The following is a 25,167-nucleotide window of genomic DNA, read 5'->3' as shown; positions in this document are numbered from 1 at the left end:
GTGATTTCCTGGAGCTAGGATACCCTTGACGTCATGGTGCTGGTATCGATTTTTCCGACGTCACGCTAAATGGATATGACGTTGCGTCTTAAGACTAAGAGGGGGGTAACGTGAAATCGGATCTCGACGTGCACTCACGTGGCGGGAAAGGTCTTTCGTGCCGGGACTTCTACTATCTAAAGCCCGCAGCACACTAGCCGCCAACTTTGGCGACAAGAAGCGTTCAGCTGACGCCTCTCGACGCCAAAGTTGGCGGCCAGAGCACACCTGCCCAGAATCGGCGTCCAGTAGCGTCTTTTCCGCCACTTTAGGCTGCCATTTTGAAATCATGTGACATCAAGACGCAAGCTGATTGGCCATAGCCTCGCCGCCGACGCCAATTCAGGTGGCCATCCGTAGCACACCTGGCTTCTTCTTGCGTTCAAACGCGGCGACACGCTCGCCGACGCCGTTCGTAGCAGACTAGGGATTTTTCAGGCGTCCAGGACTCTTGCGGCAAAAAACGCCTGTGAACGCCGAAGTTGGCGGCTAGTGTGCTGCTGGCTTTAGAGCTGAAACAAAATTGGGAAAGCATCAAACCTGAACTCAGAAAAATAGTTTACTGATGAACCAACAGAAGAACAAACATCACAATGGTCCTTTGAATGAAACTTTTATTTATGTTTTGAAGGAGTTATTACTGTAAACGTTTTGCTAGAAGATGGAGACAACCAAAATGTGCAACAGCCATCCAGACGCCATATCTTGGGGAACTACATCATCGAGGAGTGGGTCTCATAGCTACCACTTGGAAGTGTGTCAAACATAAATGATATAGGCCTATGAGACTTCGCTAAATCCAACTGGTATTAGTCGTTCAAAGCGCTTCACATTATTCCCTCTAGCTGTTGGCCTGAACATTCATGATTCAGATATTGCGCTCGTACGATTCACAGACTCGATTAACAGGATTATTACCTTCAGATTTCGTCTTGCATATTCCTGTTGAAGATAATCAATTGGCTGGGAAGTGCTGCTGTTCACAATACCGGCATTTGGCAATTGTCATTCCATTGATATGCCGCAGGAGAATTATACTTTCAGCAATAAGACATCATCACCGATGCCCTCCCTCCCTTTCTCCCGTGCCTATTTCGTTCCACCTTCTTCTCTGTTCCTGATACCACATATGCCACTTTTTATAACAACCAGGACATGAGATCAGAATATCCCCTGACCTGAAGCCATCTGAGGAAACCCGCCTGCTACTCTCAAACCGCCTTCTCGAGAGCGGGATCAGGTTTCCGAACAATTTCCTAAAAGGGTAACGCTTCCAACGTGTTAGCTAACTCGGTAACAGGTTTCCCAAAGCTGCGCTGCATTTCATAAACTGGCCATGCCCTGTTTCACAACATGGAAACTTTTCATTTGGTATATTTTGGCATAGGATACCACATTTTTCATCGAAATTCACCCCAGTTGCTTGTATTTGGTTGAGAAGCCTTTCGGTATCAATATATTTTTAAAAATTCGATTTGGGTGTTTTTTTGTAGCCTTTTACATGCAGATAGTGTGTTCAAGACGTAATATCTCAGCTCTGCCACACTGGTGAAAAACGGCTAAAGTGCAATATCCGTCAGATTTGCTGCCAGCGGTGGAGGTTCTGCTTGGCTGTTAAATAGTCACCATAAATCGGATTTCGCAATGAATAATTTTGATTTATCTTGACCATTTCAATTCAATGAAATTACCTACTCGCGCCAGCCATGCACGGATCATCAGCAAAGAACAACACGCCCAAAACTTTGAAGGCATTTAAGCTTTATTCACCCTAAGTCATAAGTCTTCGCAGAATCGCCAATAGTACAGTACAATGCATTACTATGTGCAAAGGCTTGCATCACAGTGAGAAGCCCGGGAGACTAGATGGTCTAATTAACATATTTAAATAACGTATTTAAATTAACATATTTAAATGCAACAGTGATGATTCATGGGTGGCCCAGAATTATCTTCCCTCACACGATGGATACACAATAGAATCCTATAGTGCGAGGGAAGATAATTTTTGGCCACCCTGTATATCAACTCAAGGTCAGTAGTTATTTTTTCATGGATTATTACGTATCCATATATTATTTTTGATTTCCAACATCATTTCTGAATACATGAATATTTCAATACTTGAATACTAGCAGCACATACTTTAGGTTAAAGGTCACCTGCAACACTTTTTAACTTAGGAAAAAACTAAAAGGGCACAAGATAACAAACACAGTGATGAAAACCGCATCAATATCGAACTAGCCATCTTCAAGTTATTGCAGCTATAAAATTCAAACATTCTAGGTGGTGTAGGAAGAACAAACTGATGCTGTACATTGTGATGTACTGAAATAAAGTGTTTTATAGCTTCATGCTTATATTTTAAAATTGTACATTAACATGTTCACTAAAAGCTCATATCTGTGACAAGGTAATTAGAATACAATCATAAAACTATCACAATTCTATTATATATATCTTCCTGCACCACCTGGAATGTTTGAATTACATACTGCTATAACTTTAAGATGAGTATACATAAAATGTAGTTTGATTTTTATGCGGTTTTCACACTTGTGTTTCTTATGTAATGTCCTATTATTAGTACCCCAAGTAAAATTTTTAATAAAAGCGTTACAGGTCACTTTTAAGTGGCTTCGTACGAAACGGAATTTACACGAAGTAGGTTACCATTTTACCGTGGACAATCTCAAGGCCTACGAGCTTATATGCATTCTCCTAGGCGGATCCTGCGCAGTTCTTAGGATACACGATGGGGTCATAAACGAAATTGGCAGCAACTTTCCTCCTGGCTTTGAACAACAGCACCGAGACACATTGCGGATCCTTTCGACAGTCCTCAAGCATTGCTGATGTTGGTGTCTTCCTCGCTAATGAATAACCCAACGTGTATTTTTTGAAATTTGGAATCATGTCCGACATGTCCTTGGTTATGAACTCCTGAGTCATTTTGAAGCTACAATTCTTCCTTGCTGCGTCTGTAAGAAGCAGGCATTTAATTTCGATTTGAAATCGATAACATATACAAAGTGTTTTTCATATCGCTGCGGCCAAAGGGTACTTCAATAGCTGAACTCAGAATGTGACCATATCACATTTTCTCAAAGATGGTGATGTACAACACCTTATTATCCTTAAGTTACAAAATGGCCTAACCAATGCTCATCAAGAGTAATACTCTTTCACGGTGTCAACTAAAGCCGGACTATGACACCGGCTGCCAATGGCTGTGTAAAATTACTATTTCCGTGATCACACTGTTACAGTTTAGTGACAGGAGTACCTTTGGCAGATCTACAAAAAAAATCATGCATCATTATGCGTTCATCCGGATGCTCAAAGCCAAAATGTTGTTTTTGCCCCTGTAAGATAAACCAAACGGTACCATCTTCTCTAGCCAACGAATACTTTTCTACCACAGTCGAATGCGGTTGGAATAAATTTTAAGTACTTTTAATGAGTTATTGGTGGTCTTTGGTCTCGTTCAAACAATAGCTTATTCCGTCATCATACGATGATGCATTGTCCGGGGAGGTGACATCCTTATTTTATAGTACCGGGTTTATACAATATCGTAAAAGGCTATTAGAAAACTGTAACTTAATATCAGTTTGGAAGATTCCATGGCTGAAGCTGCGGGGGGGGGGTCGGTCATTAGACCGTTAATTATGGCGGTTTCCTGAGTTGGCGCCCCCCCCCCCCCCTCTTCTCTGATGGCTGATCAGCCGTGGATATAATTCTAGTCACTATCCGGAAATATCACACTAACTCGAGTTTAAAATATCTATTCTCTTAATGGTTGACCGTAGAACGTGAAATCCTAAAGCAATTAGAACTCTTTCAGAACGAAGTGAATGCCAATTTCAAGGGTTGGATTTGTTTTTCTTCCAGAGAACAGCCTCCCAGGTTATAAGTGGACATTCACTTCATTTTGAAGAAGTTCTAATTGCTTAAGGATTTTGAGGTCTAGCCAGAATGGCGGAGCCTATGGTCAACCCTTAATGTTCTTACCCGTGCAGTTCTTTTGAAGGATGCGGGTGCTAACATGTGGTGTCAGGATCGTTGAAATCGTTTCCGTTGGGTCTCCGGTTCTGTTTACGGGTTTAATTGGCTGAGCAGAAACCATGGCGCAGAGAAAAAATACATTTCGCCGTGGTTGATAAGAATTAGCACGTCCGTACGCTGCTGGCCTTCGTGGCGGTCGCCTGTAACCAGCGCCCTGTTCCCCGTAGCCGTTGCCCCCGTACTGTTCTCTCCTCCGCCCGTAGCCTCCATAACCAGCTGGTTTTCTACGGCGGTTGCCAGTCATTTGATGCCCGTATCCATTGTAGCCATTTTGCAAGGGCTTAGTACCATACCTTCTGGGAAAAAAGAGATAAATCAATATTTTAATCAATAATCGTATTTAGTAAATGTCTACCTCTTTTGCATTCCAGCGCAAAAACGTCAGGATCAACTTTGATAAAGGTTGATTTCCTTGAATCCCTTTTTAGAACCCGACGCAGTATACAGGTTTTAGAAACGCTAGTAAAATTTCTAAAACATGTCCTTCAGAAAGGAATGGTTTGAAGACGGGGTGAATTTCTTGTATGGGCATTTTCTTCGTAGTATTTGGTACACTATACAATACGTGAACAATGTATTTGGCCCATCCATTATACGGGAGACACTGCTATAAAATACGCTCTACAATGTTTATTCTCGGGCACATAAATGCAAACCTTAAATTTTTGGAAGTTTGTTTTTTTAGTTAGAGCGTGGATAACATTTTGAGGTTTTTACAAATAACCAAAAATGTACCGCGAATGTGATTTTACACATACCCGCCATGATAATGCAAAAGCCTTCTTCTCCCGGGAGCGGCTCCGTAGGGGTTTGGCTGGCCTGCGTAGCCGTCCTGACCAGGTGCGTGTTGTCTTCGTTGACCTCTGTCATTTCGGCTGCCATATCCAGCTCGGGGATTGTAATGCCTGGGATAACCTCCTAAAGGACTTGGCTGACCTCCGTAACCACCTTGAGGTCCCCGATATCCACCGTAGCCATTTTGAGGACTGCGTTGACCACGGTGTCCACCTTGTGGAAATCGCTGACCAGATTGGCCAGTCGCTGATTGTTGGTTTGTCATGATCAGACGCCAGATCATGAATGCCGCGCACTGCGTTGACTGTTGGCACAGTTTAGGGCAATGACTTTCTTGTGTCACTGTGCGCATAAAATTAAAGCTGTGGTTTGGGGAATCCATTGGAAATGGAACAGTTCTCGTTGGTCCCTTGACGGTGCATATTGCTGGAAGCGAAGTATGAACATATTTAGAGAATCAACCAGCGAAAGGCAACATATTTAATCATTACAAATCTTATTTAAATGCATTTTTTATGAAGAACAAATCGCAGGACCTGGAACGTACGCACCTGTTCTGGTTGAGCTTGTGATTTGATTTTTGCAAGACGGAGAAATTGAATTCCACACGATTTTACACCCAAAAATTGTTTAAAAGGCATTATTTTCTTGCATTCAGTGGTACTTCTATACCTTCTGTACGAAAACTGCTGAACCGGTGATTTCTTCAAAGTTAGATTTTTTCTCTAATCTGATTTTTGGACCCGAGTGCGATATTCATAAATTTTACTAACCATGGTTACAAAGTACCCCTTTTTTATGTATGAGTGAACATTGACGCTGTGCACTGATTTTGACATTATTAGCTCAATACTCGTCATTTCTTGACGAATTTTTGATAAAATAGCAAGGAAAGTATATCTTCAAATGTACAACGACGTTTCGTGTTAAAACATCCGTATGAAAAACTCATCCCTGCTTTGACGCCCTAAAATCCTCAAACTACTCGAAAGGGGATTTTGTATTACAACATTGGCGAACTTCTAACCAGGAAATTGTGTTCGGTCAGAAATAAGATATTAGTTGAAAAAAAAACTATCTTTAAAGAAATCGGCTGAATATTTATTTTCACAAGGAAAAGACGAGGACAGTAATTTTGAAAACCCTACACGCATTCCTCGTCACACTTTTGCCATAACACTTCTCGCTTTGCGCACATCTATCAGTCTGGACGTCAGTTTCAAATTTCGCGTAAGGTAGCGTGGCTTAGTGTAGGTGGAGTCTGGATGAAGCCTTCCCATGTGTTTCCTTGATATGCTACATGCGACATGTACGCGCGAAATGCTACGCTTTTGCCGATGAACTTTTGAAGACTCGAGACGTTCTGTGTCGGAGACCGGAATTTGAGGCATGAAACTGTTTGAAAGTGGGTTATTTTGGCCGAGGTCTTGCAAATAAACGACTATTCTCTGATTAAGACGGTCGATTTGTGGCTCACGTGATCTGAGTTTGACAATCTTTCTGTTTTATCTTTTTAGATCAGCTTTTTGTTCATTCGTCACTCTGTACGATGAAGACTCGATAAAGACCCAATATATACACGTTTTCTACCACCATATTTTGTGTGATTCCCTTCCCAAGACGCATGCAAGACGCTACCATTAACACCCAGAAGTATTTTAATACTTCTGGGTGTTAATGGTAGCTTAAAAGGTAGCAGGAAGGGTTGGGCGTTTGTGGTTTCTGAGTCTGAGGGGGTTGGTATCTGTTGACTGTGCTTTGAGAGAGACTAGGCATGGCGCCAGTCTCTCTTAAAGCACAGTCAACAGGCATTTGGTCTCAGTATTTGGGTAAGTACAGAATCAAGGCAGCTCAGAGAGCAATGATTGAACGATGCTGTGGACAAGTCCAAGGATACTGCATCAGTCACGACCAACTTCTCATCAGAAAGCGTCACCACCAGCATATTCAATGTTCAGTTCCAACCTGTACCAGTCCAATGCACGCCTGTCATGGTCAGCAGTGGTCAGCTTAGCGCGATATGGAACATTCTTCCGAAACTCAAGCGAGGGAAGTCTGCTCATTAGCATATGTCGCGCACTGCTCCTTCTTGTCAAACATCGTAGTGAAATCGTAATGGAAAACGTCTGGCTTTGCGCCAGACATTGAGACTAATAAATGAAGAACTAATAGGTAAAGAACTTCTACTTGCGCGAGACTGCTGTGATTAAATTATCATTGCAGAGACTCCGGTGACGTACACATATATTTTTTACAATCAAAAATGCCCTCAAAAGACGACATGGAATGATTATTTTATTGATATTTCCTACTATATACCTTCCAATTATCACTTTATACAAATAGATCGGCGTTAGGTCGCATGCTTTTCTTTCCTGGTGACACTATAAAGCAAAATAGTTGTAACCCCGTAAATGGGCTATAAGTCCAATAATAAGTGACGGTGACCCGTTATAAATGTTTCGCCAGCTTCGCTTTTTTGCCGCTACGCGGCGCGTTGGGCCCTGCATGTACAACATCCGGTATTTGATTTAAACTTGCTTAAAGATTCCAATTGAATTCTTTGAATGGTACATAATTTTTTTCAAGCCCTAGAGCTGCACGTTTGACACGAATTATCGACCTCAGCAGGACCTGGTAAATAAAGTACCCTTTGACATTATAGTCTCAAGATTTAAGCTTAATTAGAGAGAAATTTAAATAGAGTAGTGGACAGTGGTGACTTCCAAAGTATTTCTCAACACAAATTTGAGAGAAAGAAATTCACTTAGAATAAATTAGGATGTTAGCAAACTATCACGAAGCACCTTTACTGCAAATCGGTGGTTTTACCCTAAATAATGAAGAAGGAAAAACCCACACACTATACTCTAGTGTCTCTAATGCTTCAGTGTACAGGAGGCATTACTGAGAGATTGATTCACCTTCTCTCATCTCGAACAATATGCTAATAGTGGCTCCCGCTACACAAAACAGCAGAGGGCTAGGCCTGTCAAACCTTTGCATTACTTACGTTTTGCAGCCCATGGAGTCGATCGGCATTTCTTCTCTCCAAACAAATAGGGCGCCTTCATCAGGAAGTCACATCTAATCATGTTCTTTTCAAGTGAGAATTTGAGGAAGAGGATGGAGCACTGGCGATTATTCCGACATCCAACAATACACTTTGACAGCGCGTTTGGCTTCACCAGCTGTGGAAAGTTCATAATCGAAGAATAAGGCTGAATAGTATTGAGGCTTTTTCGTAACAATATTATTCCACGCGCCGTTCACAGATACCGAACTTCCAGCGGCACAGCCGATTATATAGCCTCGATCCGCTGCGCTGTACATCGAGCCTATGTGCTACCTCGAAAAAAGCCAGGAATTCCAGCCCAAACGCAATGATGAAAAACAGGAAAACCCCTCGGTGTAAAAATAGTTTGACGTCACAAAGCTAGCCAACCAATCAGGCCATTGTTTCGTCAACCAATCATTTTCGCAATAGGCACCTCGCACTTCGTATTAGTCTACCAGCGGCACTGCCTCGGTAGCCTCCGCCAGAAGAAATAAAAGGCTATAATTCTAATGGTGATAATATGGTTCCTATAAGTCTATAAATATCATATATTATTATTTTATTTTATAACAATATACAAATTATATAATGACGCATATTACCACGGGCTGTGCCAGAATGAGCTTGGCCAACTGGGGATTCTTCAGCAGCGCCACGAGCCCGTAGAGCAGCCTCAAATGGGGCACCTTCGCCATTGAGCACGTCCCTGAAAAAAGGAATTAGTAAATCAAACGCTTGCCCTGAATTCTCGATACAAATCATACTGTGTCCAAGCTGTCCAACCGGTTGAGGGGCGCTTAAGGCCTATTCCACATGTAGGCCGACCAGTGCATTTATATGCAACGGTAGACGCGCCAAAAACTAGCTAATAGCGTCGACGGCGTCGACGCATTATATCGAGTACCTTCCTGTGACGACGGATCATTTATGCAAGTATCAATTCGTGTCTTGTACCCCCCCCCCCCCTCCTCAAGGGTACGACACCTTATCACCCTATAACGACATCTTTAGGCTCAAGCATCACCCTTTTTTCACCAATGCTACTTTTTCTTTCGTCAAGACATCTCCATCAACAATATATCAGTTATCACCGTCATATTAAGTAACCAAACTAATTTTACTGGGTAAGGCTGTATGTTCGACAAGACATCGACACATTAGCATCCTTATTCTTTCCAGCTTCGCCAAATTTTCACTAAAGGAAAAATAAATACTACTCAAGCATCGGCAAAGATTAGTGGTGATAGCTTAACTACCCTTGAGGAGGGGGGGGGGGGTACAAGAAACGAATTGATACTTGCATTAGACACTTAGCAACGCACAGTGTAGACTGCCAGAAACGCCGTGAAGGAAAACTACTCAAAGGAGGACCAACGGAACATTGGAGTATTAAAACCCGTTGTTGTATAGCGTCCACATGTTCCCCGGTACCTGTATTCCCCCAATAGGTCCCTATGTTCCTCGGTACCTATATTCCCCGGTATGTTCCCAATATAATTTTAAGAGAGGGTATACATCGTATAGTTTTCATTGACCAATTTAAGCCAGGGTCCTGAAAGAATAAGACTATGCTCAGTATATGGTTTCCCTCGATGCAGCTCGATCAAGCATTTTGTCATCAGCCTCATGGTCATGTTCCTCATGGAAAAGTACCCGACTGTTTGCATCTTCCATGTCTTCATTGAATCTGTTCGTTCGAGAACGCGCGTAGCATTCCTTTCTCCAGCACCGCCAGTGAATAGTTTCATTGGCGTATCGATGTTCGTGGTACTGTATCCATAAATGACAAGGACTTGACCACCACGATTACCTGCCACAAACCTTACACCCATGGCTACAGGTAGTTCTGAACTGCCGGCGGACGGCCCATAATCACCCTTTGGAATCAAGTGAAACTTCACCTCTCCCAGTGATGGCCAACCACCACTTCGAATAAACCCGGCAATAAACTGAATACCACCTCTAAACAAGGGCCTCGTATGGACTGTACATCAAACTGATAGCTTTGTCATTGTGACGAGGCTATGACACGACCGCCAAGGAGCTATGTTTAGGTTTTCAAACCGATGTTGCATTTTTGATTCCAGCGTTTGAGTTGTGCGTATGGGAGAAATCTACGAATACATTTCAACTGTTGAACAGCTGAATCGCAAAAGCCAGTGGTCAACAAGCCTGATCATGGCTCCGTGGGTGTCCTGGCATGGCCTCGCCACAGTGATGACGCCATCCTGAGATCAGGTGTTTGATACTCCTACCTCGTATGCAGAATATGAAATATCGAGAGGCGGATTATACTAAAAATCACTGGTTATGTCAGGATGTGATGAAGCTTGAAGCTGGATAAGCGGTTCATTGGAGGAATTTGTTGACAGACCGAGGCTGGATTTGCTCGGAGAGGTGGTTAGCCATTTTTGGTAGAGGCGGGAAATGCACGAAGAGGTTGCAGCTGATTCAAAAGGGTGATATTTAGGCGGAGATAACGATATTGTTTGCGCGGGAATAGACACCAGACTATGACCTTTAAAATTGTTACTCATTAAATCAGATAAGTTGAATCTGGTAGCTAGTTGATTCTCAAGGATGGAGTCAGGTCAAAACAGTCTGTTTAAAAGTAGTTTTAGATCCTTCATTGCCGAACGCGAACTGATATAATTATGCTCAGTGTAGTTTTTGAGAGAGCAGGGAAATGATGTATTCATGTTTTTACCTGTATGCGAGCACTTCTTTTGATAAGCATCGTCAAACTCTAGGGAACTTTTCCCGAAGATGCTGCACTGACTGATGATCTTCGTGAAGGCGATAGCAGTGCAGTACTTCAAAGTCAGACACAGCTCGGCACATTTTGTGGGGGTCCTCCAAACATTTTCAAATGCGTTCGTTATCTTCGTTCCATTCTTAAGTGGCAACATAACACACTTTCCTGAAAGGGAAAAAAATCAGAATTGGGAAAGTTCACTTATGAACGTCTTTACACCGACCCAGGGCGTTTTTATATGCCCATTGCAAGATGTGACGTATTTTGGTATGGGCCTGTTGATTGTGACTCTGTCATATACCAAATATGGTTAACAATCGGGACTGTAATTGCAGTACGAGTCAACTGGTGGATGGGCAGGGGTCGGAGAGGCGCCTTATTGACTTTGAGCCTAATCTGATATACAATATTGCGATCAGGCGGCCATCTTTGGTTACGCATTATAAGTCAGGGCCATGGACGCATCCAATTTCGCTTGCGTTTGTACTCAAACACTGTCTGGAAGATCCACTTTAATATACCAAGCCAGATTTTTCCGGTGCTCATTACACACACAGTCATGGTTGAATACTAGTTTTCATTACCACTGTACTTTTAAACACGAAATATCATAAACCCTTTCAATCTGGCAATGTTGTTGTTATCACTCGGTACAACGGGTACCATGAGCTGTGGTAATATGCACAATCAGAGGATAGATGTAGTGCATTGTCTCCATTGGACAAACTCTAAGTAGGAAATCAGCGTCGAACCACTCACCATTTGAGCAGGTCTTGAGCTTGAACTCCATACGGAAGTGAATTTGACACAACGGCATTACCACGTTTTGAACTTTATTTCTTCTCTTCGTGGGAACCGGTCCTGGTCTTATGACAACTCCAATACACTGATATGAGTTCAGGCACAGACTGCTGCAATTCACGCCTTGAAATTCCACTGGCCGCGTGTTGACTTGGTGGTAAACGGAATCTTTCGGTATTTGAGCTTTTAGTGTTTCCACTTCAGCCATGGAGCATGTTGTGCCTGCATGGAGAAAACCAACTATTGCTGATGATGATGAACAAAATTTAACTCAGTGACTGTAGATGAATAATTTTCCAGGTGAATGAAAAGAAAGTAGTGTACAGCATGCACAGCGCGTTTTTGAAAATTAGGCGTTTCGTCAAACCAGTGCGGGAGAGAGGTTAACGTTATCTGCAACTTTCGAAACCTCTAATTGACGAGGTTCACCGCAATGAAATAATGACTAAGTCAGTAATTCCAGTTGGCAGATTGTTTAAGGGACAACTTGGGCGCAAAAAAATGATTTTCACCAGTTTTTAGGCAGTTTTGGACATGGCTTGAGAATTTTATTTAGGCCTATGGTTACACTCCATTGTCGTGCATTATTTCTTGCAGTATTATTATTATTGTTATTATTATCATTCTACAAAATTTATATAGCGCCCTAATCAGGGTGCTTTACAAAGATAAAACATTAATATTGCTTTATCCAATTTGGAGAAGTCACGGTCCTGCTTGGAGCTATTTTTTGTATGAAAAACCAACACATCTCATGCCCAAGTTGTCCCCGATCTCCGGATGTGCAAATCTAGGCAAACGCTGTAAGAAATTTCCGGAACCCTGCCTATTTGTGATAGATCAGTTCTGGACGTGTCTTTATTCAGACTCACTTCCGACCATCTGAGTCCGGATTTAGACTCCTCAAAAAGAGTCCGTCTGAACTCCTTCAACGGCAACATAAGTTTGCATAATTTGATGGACAGCAAAATGCACGGTCCTGCTGGAAGCCATTTTTGTATGAAAAACCAACATATATCATGCACAAGTTGTCTCTTTAACACCTTGTACAACAAAAACTCAACTACGAAAAGCAATTGTTCAAGCTCAAAAGGGGCAATGCGTACGAAACTCCCTCCCCCACCCCCAAAGAAATCACTGACATGTTTATTACCATTTCTTACCTATGCACGTCTTCTTCAGAGATTTCTGTTGCGTATACAATTGGCACACTGCCCTTTTATCAACCAACATGATTTTAACTTGGGTGCAATATTTGGTGCAACGTTGGTTACAGAACTGGTATAACTCATTAACATTCGCCAATCCTGGGATTGAAATGCTGCTAAAAGTCACAGCATTTGTCAGGGGTTTGTCGATCTTCGTCAGCTGACAACTTTCTCCCTTTATCACTGAAAGGTAAAGGAGATGGGCATCACACGCAAACATACAATTATGCATCTTCCTGGTATTTCAGTCAAATAATTGATGATCAGAGCTTTTTATCGATGGATATCTTTGTTTACAAAATGATGTCATCCTGACGTTACGGAAAACTTAAGATTATCCGTATGTTCGCGTGCGCATATAACGCTCAATAAGGGATGGTGGTTTCATTTGGATACGAGGATTTTCTTCTCGCCTATCTCGTGATTTGCATGATATTTTAGAATATAGCTTAGATACCTCGTCACAAATACAGCCAAACATCATCGGTTAAGCATCATCGAGATAAATATCAACTGGAGGACGGTTTGTCGCACCTTTTCTTAATGAAAACCATGTTGAAGAGATACGAGATTGCGCGTACATGGTTATTACAAATTCGCCATGACGTCATCTGATACCCATCTATTGGATGAAATAAATAGGTTTTTGTCTTGACTTTTGAATATGGTTGATCCCCCAAAAACTTGAGTGGGGATGGGATGTGAGGGCGTACGTCCCTTCCAACAACCTCTAGATCTATATTTGAGTTTACACGTTGCCATTCTAAATTATAATAGTCATTTTAAGTTTAAAACCTTTATTTCATTGTAACATTTAATTCAAAAGAATTGACGCCGTTCTATTGTTTGGAAAATGGATAATCGATAGTTCAATTTTAAGATTATAGCTCATGTAAATACGACACGGAAGCTTCGGTGGAGGAATGACTGTGCCTTGTCAAGAACTAGCTCGCATAACTCCCAGGTTCAACGTTTTCACTTTGAAAGATTATAATTTTACTAACCGTCGCACTTTCTTCCGAACAAAACGAAGGACGCCTTAAGTTTACAAGTGTTTGCCCCATTCTTGATGTCACATTCAGCTGTAGCGCACCTAGTATCTTTCATGCACTGGGTTTTACACTGTTCGACTGTCACACCTATTTTTTTCCTTGCTAATAACATTGCAATGGGCAGTCCATTTTTCTTTTGCGTCATCTTGCACGTCTTCGTATCAGCTGATGAAGTGAGTATAGCATATAAATAGCATTATTCCAATAATCTAGACATGATTATAAATTTTGTCAATTTGCTAATCTCTGCGCATGATGTGTAGTCGATGTGGTACAGCACATTTAGTCCGGGAGCTGAGAGACTTTGTTTAACAGGCACGCTACAAATGATTTGAATGTGTTGAGGGATAGAGTATGCCTACTTGACCATCGAAACCCTATTCTTAAGTTTTTCCAGTTGCGAGACAAGTACATGACGCATGCCAACGTGTACACTAGACTAGTGCATGACGCACGCCTACTTGTACACGTGACTAATGCATGCACGCTCACACACTATAGGCTGCATTGAATACGACAGCTAAAACATAATGGTTGGTAGTATTCTGTACGGCATGGCGAAAAGGCGGATAATCCGCGTCCGCGCTATAATCCGCGCTATTTTCAGAAATTGCCAATGTGTAGTCGTGATAAATAACAACTTTTAAAGTAGTTCGCCGGTGATTGAGGAAGGGGCGGTCTCGCAGGTCATGCAGGTAGAATACTCGTCTAGGGTTTGCTAGGACTTCGACGGCTCACATGATAGCCGGCGATGACAGCACTTTCCCAAATGCTGCCAAAAAGATTTGCAATATGTCATAGTGCATAGTATGTCTTTGATATTGTCGCTACTTGATTTCTTAAGGATGCTAGGGACAGTGGAACGGCTCCAACCGGACTTCACCAAGCGTTGCCACCTGGAATGAGGGGACGTCTCCTGGAGGACTCTATAGAAAAGAAATTGGGGGGCCCTTTCTGCAGGACAGTACAGTAGTGACAACGGAATAGCTCAGCTTTCGACCGGGGTTTTCGATCGGAGCCTTCTCACTCAGCCAGTTACGTTGAACTTGCTCGCTCGCCGGATGAAATAGTCCCCAATGAACTCGTTCATTTTAATTAATAAGGTAGAGCTGAATGTTTTCAAAAATAGTGTGGAAATGATGAGAACCTATAAATGTAAATATATCTGCAATGATAATGATGATAACATACATTATATGGAATAGCGCGGATTATAGCGCGGACGCGGATTATCCGCCTTTTCGCCATGCCGTATTCTGTACTACTCGATCATTAAGGGACTCACCTTGTAGGTTACACGATTTGTGATAAAATTGCACGGTTGTTTTATGCAGGAAGATACACAACCTGCTTGAATTCAGTCTTGCAAACAGATCGCACTTTTGATTCAACTGACACTGGACCTTGCATCCATCAATATTAGATTGAGTTTTAGGTGGTCCTGCAGCTTTGAAGTGGCGTTTTCCTGTTAGCCACGTCGTCAGATTCATGGTTTCTATCTTCTTGCAACCATGTGGTACGCCTGAAAGCAGGAGGAGGCCAGGACAGTGTGAGAATACAACCATACAATACACGTGTTTGAGGACATGATGGCTTTCAGCATGGGGGCTTACTGTATTTAGCGCAATATTACGCCTATTTAGCGCAATATTACGCCTATTTAGCGCAATATTACGCCTCGGGAGCAATCATTATTTTCTGACACTAAAAAATACAATGGAACAAGGCTAGTAACCGCACCAGGCATAGGGCCTTTAGGCTAGCAGAATACATAGGGCCGGACACTTTTTTTCAGGGGACATTTTCTACTTCTACACCAGGTCGGCCTGTGGCATTGCAGTGGCAATGGCTACTAACCAGTTTGCATGCAACCATGCAACACATTACACTAGGCCTACATTGTAAATCATCATGATCATGTATAGCGTCTTCCCACTGGCACTGTACCGCCGGGCTGGAACACACGCCGACATGCATGACATGCTGCCATGCGAGTGACTGAACTCATTGACATTGATTGAACAGAGCACGAAAGTGTGTCTTTCACGGAAGAAAATCGCCTATCAAACCTATCCAATCATTCCGGGGATGGCACATATCAGGTTTATCAGGTCAAAATCTACTTACACCACTGAATGCAGACAAAAATCAACACTATTACGTTAACGTACGATATACCACCCTGTGTACTGTACAGTTCGGGACGGGTGCCGGTTGGCTGGTCGGGGAACTAAGTCTACCTACCACCCTGCCATCTTACGACGAGTATGGAACCAAGGTAAACACAAACTCACACTCGCGAAAGTCGTCGACCTAACAGTACCCGTACTTCAGTTTTTTTTTATTGGATTAGTGGTGTTAGTATACATCGAAAATATCGGAGCTACAGGTCCGTCCTCGAACGTGTATCCATGGTAAATCATCATGTGTGGGTAAATGTATTAAACCAAATAATGAACACTCCCTAAGCGGAAGTAGTTGATCTCGTGCCCTATGTCCAATTACATGCATTTCATCGTGTTTCTCAATAGGCAGAGAAATAGGTACCACATTTTGGGTTTTCCCCCATTCATTGCGCTAAGCGTAATAATTGCACTAAATACAGTAAGCCCAGCATGGGAACGCATTGGCAAAATTACCTCCGTCGTCAAAAATACATGCTGTAGATGTTTCCTCAATTTGACCAATTCGTAAAATCATGCATTTTCGATTGTGCCGAAGTGTGGAATAGTCGATTACGTGAAAAACCTACAGGTTCGCATAGTGTCATACAAACAGTATTACCATGCTAATCTAAATGTCCGTCTTGAATCTACCTAAAACATTTCACTGTACATGTACAACACTGAAATCGTTTTCTGCCTGAGACTTGAGCGCTGTAGACAGCCTTTACAAGTTTCTAGTACGATTCTGGTTCACGATCTTAAATTAACCTTGCTTGAAACTTGTATGAAAACGATAGAGAATTTAAACCATGAACAAAATTTAGCTGGATTTTCGTCCTTGGCACTTTGTGAAGGAAAGTGACCAAGAACTAGTATAAATTATGCTATTAAATATCTATCTAAATCTAGTGTGTTGACAACCAACGTTCTCTTATGACATACCGATACATATGTGTTATGTAATAATCAGTAATCATTTAAAATTATAATTTACCCTTGGCTGGTACTGGTATCTTCTGGCACTTCTTTCGCTCAATGAGAACATCCTCACCCAGTTTGCCAATGTCTGACTTGTAGAGTGCCTTAGCCCAGTCACGGATGTGGTGAATACACTTCCCTTGGCTGGCATCCTCCTCGTCCGGGATAAACACAACGGCAATACAGCTGGAACGGGAAAACCACTGATCACCACTGGAACACGCAGGGACGTCACTTATTTAGTTATTTATTCATTCATAGTAAACTTCGCTGGGGAGGAATATTCACTGATCCAAATGTATCTGTTGACGAATGGATAACCGGTTTATAAACGTGCTGATGCACGTGAGACCGGATTATAAACGTACCTCCTGACGTTTGTGCAACCGGATTATAAACGTACCTCCTGACGTTTGTGCAACCGGGTTATAAACGTACCTGCTGACGTATGTGCAACCGGTTTCACATGCTTGCAGCGTAATATTTTGTGAGATGCCTCGTGGGAGGGTGGTGTTCAATATGGATTTCGGTAACTCATCCAAGCTGTCGAACTTGCAAGGTGGAACAGCTGGAAATTAGCCAATGTTATACGTATGTATACTCTGCACCATGTACGATGTATCACCATGAATAAGAAAATTCGAAATCGAATAGGCCATCTTAAGTTATCATGTCGTCGTCTGTACCGCGCCCATACGGATATGCGCATACACGCGTCGTGTCTATTCGGATGTTGTGATTTTTTTGGCGATATTCTGAGTAACATTTTCCAACATCTTGCGAATAATAAAGAACTTTAAAATTAGATAACAGGAGTTTATACCGCTCAGCAAACAGCAATTAAATATGGCGTTACAGTTATTTGCCTTTGCCGTCTTGGCGGTTTCGTTGGGGTCGACAATAGTGAGTTTTCGCAAATCCTTCGAAACGCCAACTCGAGCGCCCGTCCCCATTGTTCGACATCGTGATCAGGAACTTGAACAATTGGATCGGCGTACGCGTTGGCGTTTCGAGAGCTCTGCGAAAACTCCCTGATAAACATTTCACAGGTAGTAGAACAGCTAGTGGCTAGCATTGTTAAAAGACAATAGACAGTTTATTTTGCCTGAATTCTTTTAACTGCCAAATTACAAAATGGTTAATCGAAAACATGATATTGAATAATATGAATCATAGTGTTCCATCATCCGGGATTGAATCAGGATCCGGCATTGAATAATATGATCCGGGATTGAATAATATGAACCATAGTGTTCCATCATCCGGGATCCTCCCCTAATTTCTGCGGAAGAAAACAATTGTGACCGGCCCACCCTGACAAAAGGAAGCGGAAGTCGCATATAGGGAAAAGGGAGCAAAAGGGAGAAATAGGAAAAAGGGAAAAAAACATTTTTTGTTGAAAAATGATTTTATGACTTTCTTGATTAGTCATTTAAACTACGAGTATGTCTAGAGGTGTTTCGAGGTCGATAAAGCAATGAAGTACGGCAAATAAGTTGCTCCTTTAAATGCTTATCCATAAATAACCTATTTTCGGACAAGGTTTTCTCAACTTTTTACTTTAGAGACTGATATTTTCTGAAGTCGATATCTCAGCCCATCCTCAAGAGATCCTCATTCAGACATCATTTTAAAGATGACTTTGTGTAGAATAAACCGGTACTAATAACTATTTTTCAAGAATTTTACCAAGAAGCCTAATTTTGCTAGAGTTGGTTACAATTACGACTTACCCGAAACAGGCACACTTCGGCCAAAACTTATTACAAACAGGAGGGAGACCAACGCAAAAACTGTGGTCTCCATACCGACTTATCAAAACGTCCTCTCGACCAGACGATACGAATTCCAGTAAGCCAATAAATTTTGCTCATGAGAAATAAATACATTTAAGTATACCTGGAGGCTAACTACTCCGATAATTAGTGTGCTTCGAATTCCAAATGCTTCTCAGTTTGGGATAGTCCACTCTCTTAAAGGGGGATTATAGGCAGGAACAGAGGGGCAACTTGGGCCATCTTCAGGTGACACTGTAAGGGCCATGGGTCATGTCAGATTCAGCACTAAATACATTCCTCATACAAGGATGAATCATTTCGACGTACTGTGAGATGTGAGAGACCCCTATTGGCGACTTCGTGTAACTTTATCCTGCCTGGCTAGCCGCTGTTTATATTGACCCTTTAAAGCGCTGGTGAGAGACACTAAAATGTTATTTTTTCAATGAAGAAAAAAAGGTTTCAAAGACGTTGACTCTATTACTGTAAACAGAGCTCGACGCCTTTTTAAGGCAAAAGATGTGCTTAATAATGCTGAGCACTTTCCAATTGATGGGTACCAAATTTAGAACGTTTTGACACGGAATCAATGAAATGTTTTCTCCTGATTGAATTTCAATTGACAACTTCATTTAAATTATCATGTTTACAGCGAAGATTGGCCATGCACTTAGAGAAGGTATCTTGTTGGTGTTTGCCATGCTATCAAAATATTCTTGTGTCAAGTGTGAGAAGTGTAGATTGACATTTGTGTAAGATTGCAGCAGTTTCCTGATGCAGCGAGTACACGAGTACACGGTAGCTGGCCTAGACTCCGCGTCAAAACATGAGTCAGTCGACAAAATAACATGGCCTGTACAACTGGCACACTATGAAACATGCAATGTGAAGACGCTAGAGAAGGAGAAGTTGTTGGGTAGCACATTTTCTTTTTTTTTCTAGCTAACCGCAGAACAAACCGAAGGCGCTATTTTTCGTATTAGATGATGCAAAGCATTCATGAAGAACATCGGTACTGTAATTTCCTGAACACTCCGGTTGACTGTTGACTGTCACATATAAAAACAGAGAAAAACTACTGTACCAATTCAAATTCAAAACCACCGAATCTACTCTGAGGACTTTTCGAGTAAACACAATCTTTATGCTCTTACTACTAATAGGATCAACCCATTTACAACTCTCATCGGTGTCAAAACAAAGATGGAGGTCTTCAATGACGTCTGGTTCAGGTATCAATCTAACGAAAGCCTATTCCCGTGGGAAAAATTACCTAATAGTTGAAGCTGACAAAAACACGATCAATTTCGTAAAACACACAAGGTGAATGGGACGTTTCTAAATATGTACGAAATCGGTAACCATGGTCACGAGGAACAAATGCAGTTAAAATCAAAAAAAATTCTTCTTGCTAGTGGGGGTGGCTAATTGAGGTTACTGGTATCCTTTCCAGCCAGCTTAGTCATGTTGTTCTCTATCCAAACAAGGATGGTGAATTCGTTGGCTGGCCTAGAAGGAATATAGTTAGTGGCCAGAGTATACCCCTAACTGCAAAAATCTATAGTCGTACGTCTTAATGAATATGAGTAACTAAAATGAACAGAATTCGATCCAAGGCATCCAGTAACGTCCAAGAGTGCGATACACTATAATTTTTCCAGGTTGTAATTCAGGTTTTTCCAGCACCATTAACACTGGTAGTTGAAAAGAGGTTAATGGCTCGAGGGAGAGTGGTTCCACCAACACCACCACAGACATATTACATATTTTGGACACCTTACATATTTTTGGGACCCTCTGTCGTTCTCGGCATAACTAATTTGCCGAGTTTACTGGGATATTGTTCTCTGATCAACAATATTTGAAACTGACACTACTAATTGATACTACTAGTTGATAACTAACAAATTCGCCTTGCCAGCACACTTACTTTATATTACATATCATGTTTTTTGGACTCAAACCAACCATACGATGAACTATTCATCTAATGTATTTGTGTTGTCACTTATATACGTTTTGCTTAAAGGGGGACTATAGGCAGGAGTAGGCGGGTCAAACTGACTATCTTCAGGTGACTATATACACGGTAAGGGCTCTGGGTCATGTTAGATTCAGCACTAAATATATGCCTCCTACAAGCGCGAATAGTTTTGACGTACTTTGAGATGTGAGAGACTCCTATTGGCGACTTCTTGTTATTTTATCTTGCCGACCTAGCTACTGCCTATAGAGTTCCTTTAACGTTTGGTTTTGTAACGGAGAACAATAAATAAAATCAATAAGCCAGCAGCTATCATCAGTCTTAAGAATCGATCTTACCCATGCTATTCATAACGCTTAGTCATCAGAATCGATCCTACCCATTCTATCTATAACGGTTAGGATCACGCCGTTTGACAACTGTTATTGTTCCTTAGATTGTATTGTGCTACTGTTTCAGTTCGAAATCAATTCTGTATTTCATGGGAGTGAGAGCTAATTAAGTAAATATCATCGTCGGTCCCCCATCATTATCATTCTACCCCATGATCGAGCGATGACGGTGAAGTATTGGCGATAGGTCCTGTGTGCTCTGTCATTTGGAACTTGATCATTCCAGCAAATTCTCCGAAGAGAGCTTCTTTGTCGGTTGCTTTCAGCACGGTCCTGCAGGATGATGTTGTCCAGTCTTTTAGTACCTCTTGTGACTAACCTTACACTGCTTCTGCTTTGCGACCACCGTCAGCCAGGTAGGGGTCTTGATGTCTATATTCGATGCAGTTTTGTGAAGTTGTCATTTGAAATGTAAGACACAACTGTCCTGATGTCAATAGAACCATATCAAAATCTCTGAACTCGTTTGATGTGTGAGGATGATAAATGACTTGAGATATCGTTATGTTACAGTTAACACATTTTTGTCAGGCGGAATGGTCGTTTTTTTTATTTCAGCCAGACTCTCCATGATTGTGGTGCATATATATAATATCCAGTATGGATTAATCAATATTGATAATATGAACAATAGCCTGGACTGCGAAGATCCGATCCGATGTGCCTTAGATAACCCTGAATCATCAGCGTAGTGGTCGCAAAATATTGAATACGGCATGTTAAGACATTTTGCTGCAGACAAACAGATCAATTATGACGTTTAACAGCGTTACCTTACAGTGCTAGGTGATCGTTGGATTTATGAGTTTTTTTATGTTCGGTGGCTTTGGTGGACATGGCGGCGCTTACACACAGTGCAGAGTTCACTATAGTTGTCTTTAACATCGGCATCGGTCAACCAGATGCAGGCACACACGATGCTAGTTCTCTTTTAGCGTGTGCTCTATTGTGTATCAATCCGGACTGCTTAACAGTAGCTGTGCTACACGTTGATGCACGGTTTCTCTGTCATCTGAGTGAAAAGAAGGCCACGTGTATGGAGAGGGTGGTGGCGTGTCGTCAAATGGGTTCACGGGTATACCAGAAGAAGGTACGTGTAGCTTTTTGAGCAACCAAGTGACAGTGTAAAACACTATTGGTTTCTCCCAATGGTATACGTGATAGATAATTGATCGAGAGGTATTCTGTTTTTCTGGTCCTCCATGTCCAAGAAGGTTCTCGAGTAGTAGCCCGGAGATATATCTAAACTTTACAGACTGGTGATTGGTGGGGCTGGATCTTATTACGGTATCAGGCAAGAACTCACTATCCACATTCAGTCGGTCCTTTTTTTAAAATAGCGGGAAATTTTGTCTGGAATCTGCATGAAATTTTATGGGCTCACTCGGTTACCATGGTTTACATGGTTTGATTTCTGATTTTCGGAGGTTTCATACACAAAACCGCACGGGATCGATTTCAAGAGATAGATGTCAGACCGCACCCGAGTGGTGGTCATTGGCTTGGAAAACCTTTAGGCTGCGAGTTGAGCGGTTTGCTTGTGGTGTACCACTTCGGCAGAAATCAAACGAAATGGTTTTGTACTTCAAAAAAAGATATTTCCCAGGTCAAGAGAATCACCACTTTCGGAATTACATTAGTGCGGAATTACCTTTACATGGTTGTGTTGTAGGGAGTTGCCCAGTGGGTTTCTAAGCACTTCCTGTCTGGTGTGAATGAGGAGAAGGAGTGAGGTGTAAATTTGCTCAGGGTAAGTGTGCCAAACCTTTCTTAATATACAATGTACACGTATCGCTAGGTTCAGTGAAACTAGTTTCAAAGTAGTTACACGTATTCAGTTGGGTTGTTTAGTTAGTTTGTTGTGATAAGCCAGTTTGTATTAGTTTGGTGTGATAAGCCAGTTTTGTATTAGTTTGGTTGTAGAGAGCCAGCTTTGTATAGGTCTTTTTGTATAGGCCTGTGGAAGTGTACAGTGGTAATGTACATGTGGGAGGACAGGGTGTTGTCCGGTATGACCGTCTGGTATTGTATATGTATGGGCGGGTCAAAGTACTGTGTGGTGTATAGAGCTCCATCCGAGTAATCAATTAATTAGTAATTGAGTTAAGCTAGTAGCATGCTTGCCACTGGTTGTGTTTACTTGTTCATAGTTAAATTTCTACCAGTTACTTAGTATGTTTCCTGTTTATTCTATTTAAGTTCCTATATTAAACGTGAAGTGTAGAAACCCGCCGGTTGTGTCATCACTGGTCGCAGCGTCAATCTGGGCGCAACATCGAATCGTGAAGTGCAGAAACCCGTCGGTTGTGTCATCACTGGTCGCAGCGTCAATCTGGGCGCAACATCGAATCGTGAAGTGCAGAAACCCGTCGTTTGTGTCATCACTGGTCGCAGCGTCAATCTGGGCGCATCATCGAATCGTGGCAACATTCAAACGCTTACTCCTGGCAAAAAGGTTAAGAAGCACTTGGTGAGGTCATATCCTTCGGTAAACCCTGGTTTAACACTATTAACAAGAATAAGCCCGCTGTTAACCATGAGATTAGATCTCTTTGCAAAGTTCTAAGACAACCAAAGGTTAATTCAAAATAAACAGTTTTTTTATTCTAGTGTTCACTCCGAATTAGCTCGCATGACATTGCGTTAACACTAACACATAGAGTTAGCACCTTTCCAAAGCAAATACTCGTACTGAGCTTCTGTCTAAGGTTTCAATGTGATTATGGCATGTATGGCTTGCAGTCTACTAGATCTGAAGCCATATTGTGCTGTTACTCGTCGTGGCTGTGTGCGTCTATACGTATACGGCGGCGGTTACAAACTGTAACTCGACCTCGTGTCAGCTACAATCCTGGGAAGTCGATCAACCCCGATTGAACTTTACTTAAGGAGCAACACAAAAGCATCAGCAATTGAGGCGGTGAGAACCATGAGTCGCCGAAGCGAAAATTTGGTCAAAAATGAGTTAAGTGCATGTAGCAACCTCTTACGCTGAATTCTATTTTTGACACATTGAAGTAGTTGAGATGGAACCACTCGAATTTTTTCCCATTAAAAATATGAGGACCCAGTATGGGCGGTTGTTACCGCAAATAAAGACAAACCAAAGCAAAGACACTTGTGTAGCATATCAAGGACACGTAGATTGATACTCCTATGTGTGCCACATCAAAGACATCTGGAATGCATGTTTTGTTTTTGTTTGATACAGCATAGATAAAACTAGACCACAACCTCTCTGGGATGGACAGTTGTTTTCATGAGCCATACACAGCACAGATAAGACATGAAGGCAATACCTCTCTGGACTATACACCACGTCAAAGATAACGATGCGAAGTCAACAGACGGCGCCACCGTCTTGGGAAAAGTAAAAAGTTGAAGGAGGTTGACACAGTTTTCTAACTTATCTCTATCCATGGTTATGGTATACTAGTATGATTGATGATGTTGAAAAGAAAGGGGATCTCAAAATACGACAGTCTACTACGAATAGATGCAATAGAGACATAACAACACATGTGCATTTTCCCGCTAGTCGCTTATATCAACAAAAACCTGAAGTTGTCGATGTCGTTTTTACTTTTCCCAAGACGGTGGCGCCGTCTGTTGACTTCGCATCGTTAGATGTCTTTGATGTGGCACACATAGGAGTATCAATCTACGTGTCCTTGATATGCTACACAAGTGTCTTTGCTTTGGTTTGTCTTTATTTGCGGTAATAACCGCCCATAACCCAGAACGATCCCTTTTTTTAAATTGAAAGTCATTTAGTAGACCAGTTCTTACCGCCTAAATGTATGCCTCATACGCGGGTGATGGTTAAATTAACGGATCGAAGGGCCTCATTTTGTCTCTGTGTCACTATGATATTGAGATATGTAACCCACTCTCCCAAATTGAGGCTGTAGGGAGAAATTCCTGAAATTGACCTATTGGTACTGGCTTATTCTGTAAAATGATGTCTGATACATGAGGATCTCTTGATGCTGGGCTGAGATACGAACATCAGAATATATCAGCCTCTTAAATAAAAAGATGAGACAACCTTGTCCTAAAATAGGTTATTTATGGATAAGCATTTGAAAGAG

General features: G+C 41.8%; 1 protein-coding gene across 4 annotated transcripts; it reads right to left on the bottom strand.

Moving 5' to 3' along the window:
- Positions 1-1,783: 1,783 nt before the first annotated feature.
- LOC135500385 (uncharacterized) lies at positions 1,784-18,752 on the bottom strand. Of its 4 annotated transcripts, none has more exons than XM_064791824.1 (13): positions 18,656-18,752; positions 17,361-17,490; positions 16,939-17,108; positions 15,065-15,301; positions 13,732-13,944; positions 12,683-12,910; positions 11,478-11,741; positions 10,671-10,883; positions 8,566-8,669; positions 7,919-8,096; positions 4,869-5,331; positions 4,057-4,406; positions 1,784-3,023 (listed from the first exon to the last, which is right to left on the bottom strand). In XM_064791824.1, exons 1-13 carry the CDS (start codon positions 18,726-18,728, stop codon positions 2,764-2,766), a joined length of 2,883 nt encoding a protein of 960 aa, XP_064647894.1. In that variant the 5' UTR covers positions 18,729-18,752; the 3' UTR covers positions 1,784-2,763. The 4 variants fall into 4 exon arrangements, with proteins under 4 accessions (XP_064647894.1, XP_064647895.1, XP_064647897.1 ...); XM_064791825.1 differs by having other exon boundaries at positions 4,057-4,403; XM_064791827.1 differs by lacking the exon at positions 13,732-13,944.
- Positions 18,753-25,167: the final 6,415 nt, after the last annotated feature.

The sequence above is a fragment of the Lineus longissimus genome, chromosome 16, assembly GCF_910592395.1.
Source record: "Lineus longissimus chromosome 16, tnLinLong1.2, whole genome shotgun sequence".
In the NCBI taxonomy this organism is placed as follows: domain Eukaryota; kingdom Metazoa; phylum Nemertea; class Pilidiophora; order Heteronemertea; family Lineidae; genus Lineus; species Lineus longissimus.
This window is presented reverse-complemented; position numbering and strand designations above follow the sequence as displayed.

Bases quoted from the DNA above. Each gene is read 5' to 3' on its own strand.
- LOC135500385 (XM_064791824.1), bottom strand. From the start codon at position 18,728: ATGGAGACCACAGTTTTTGCGTTGGTCTCCCTCCTGTTTGTAATAAGT. The intron at 13,945-15,064 runs GTGAGTCCCTTA...TCACTTCATCAG, and splicing joins CAAATCGTGTAACCTACAAG to CTGATACGAAGACGTGCAAG. The intron at 5,332-7,918 runs GTAAGTAATGCA...CTTCGCTTCCAG, and splicing joins GACTCCATGGGCTGCAAAAC to CAATATGCACCGTCAAGGGA.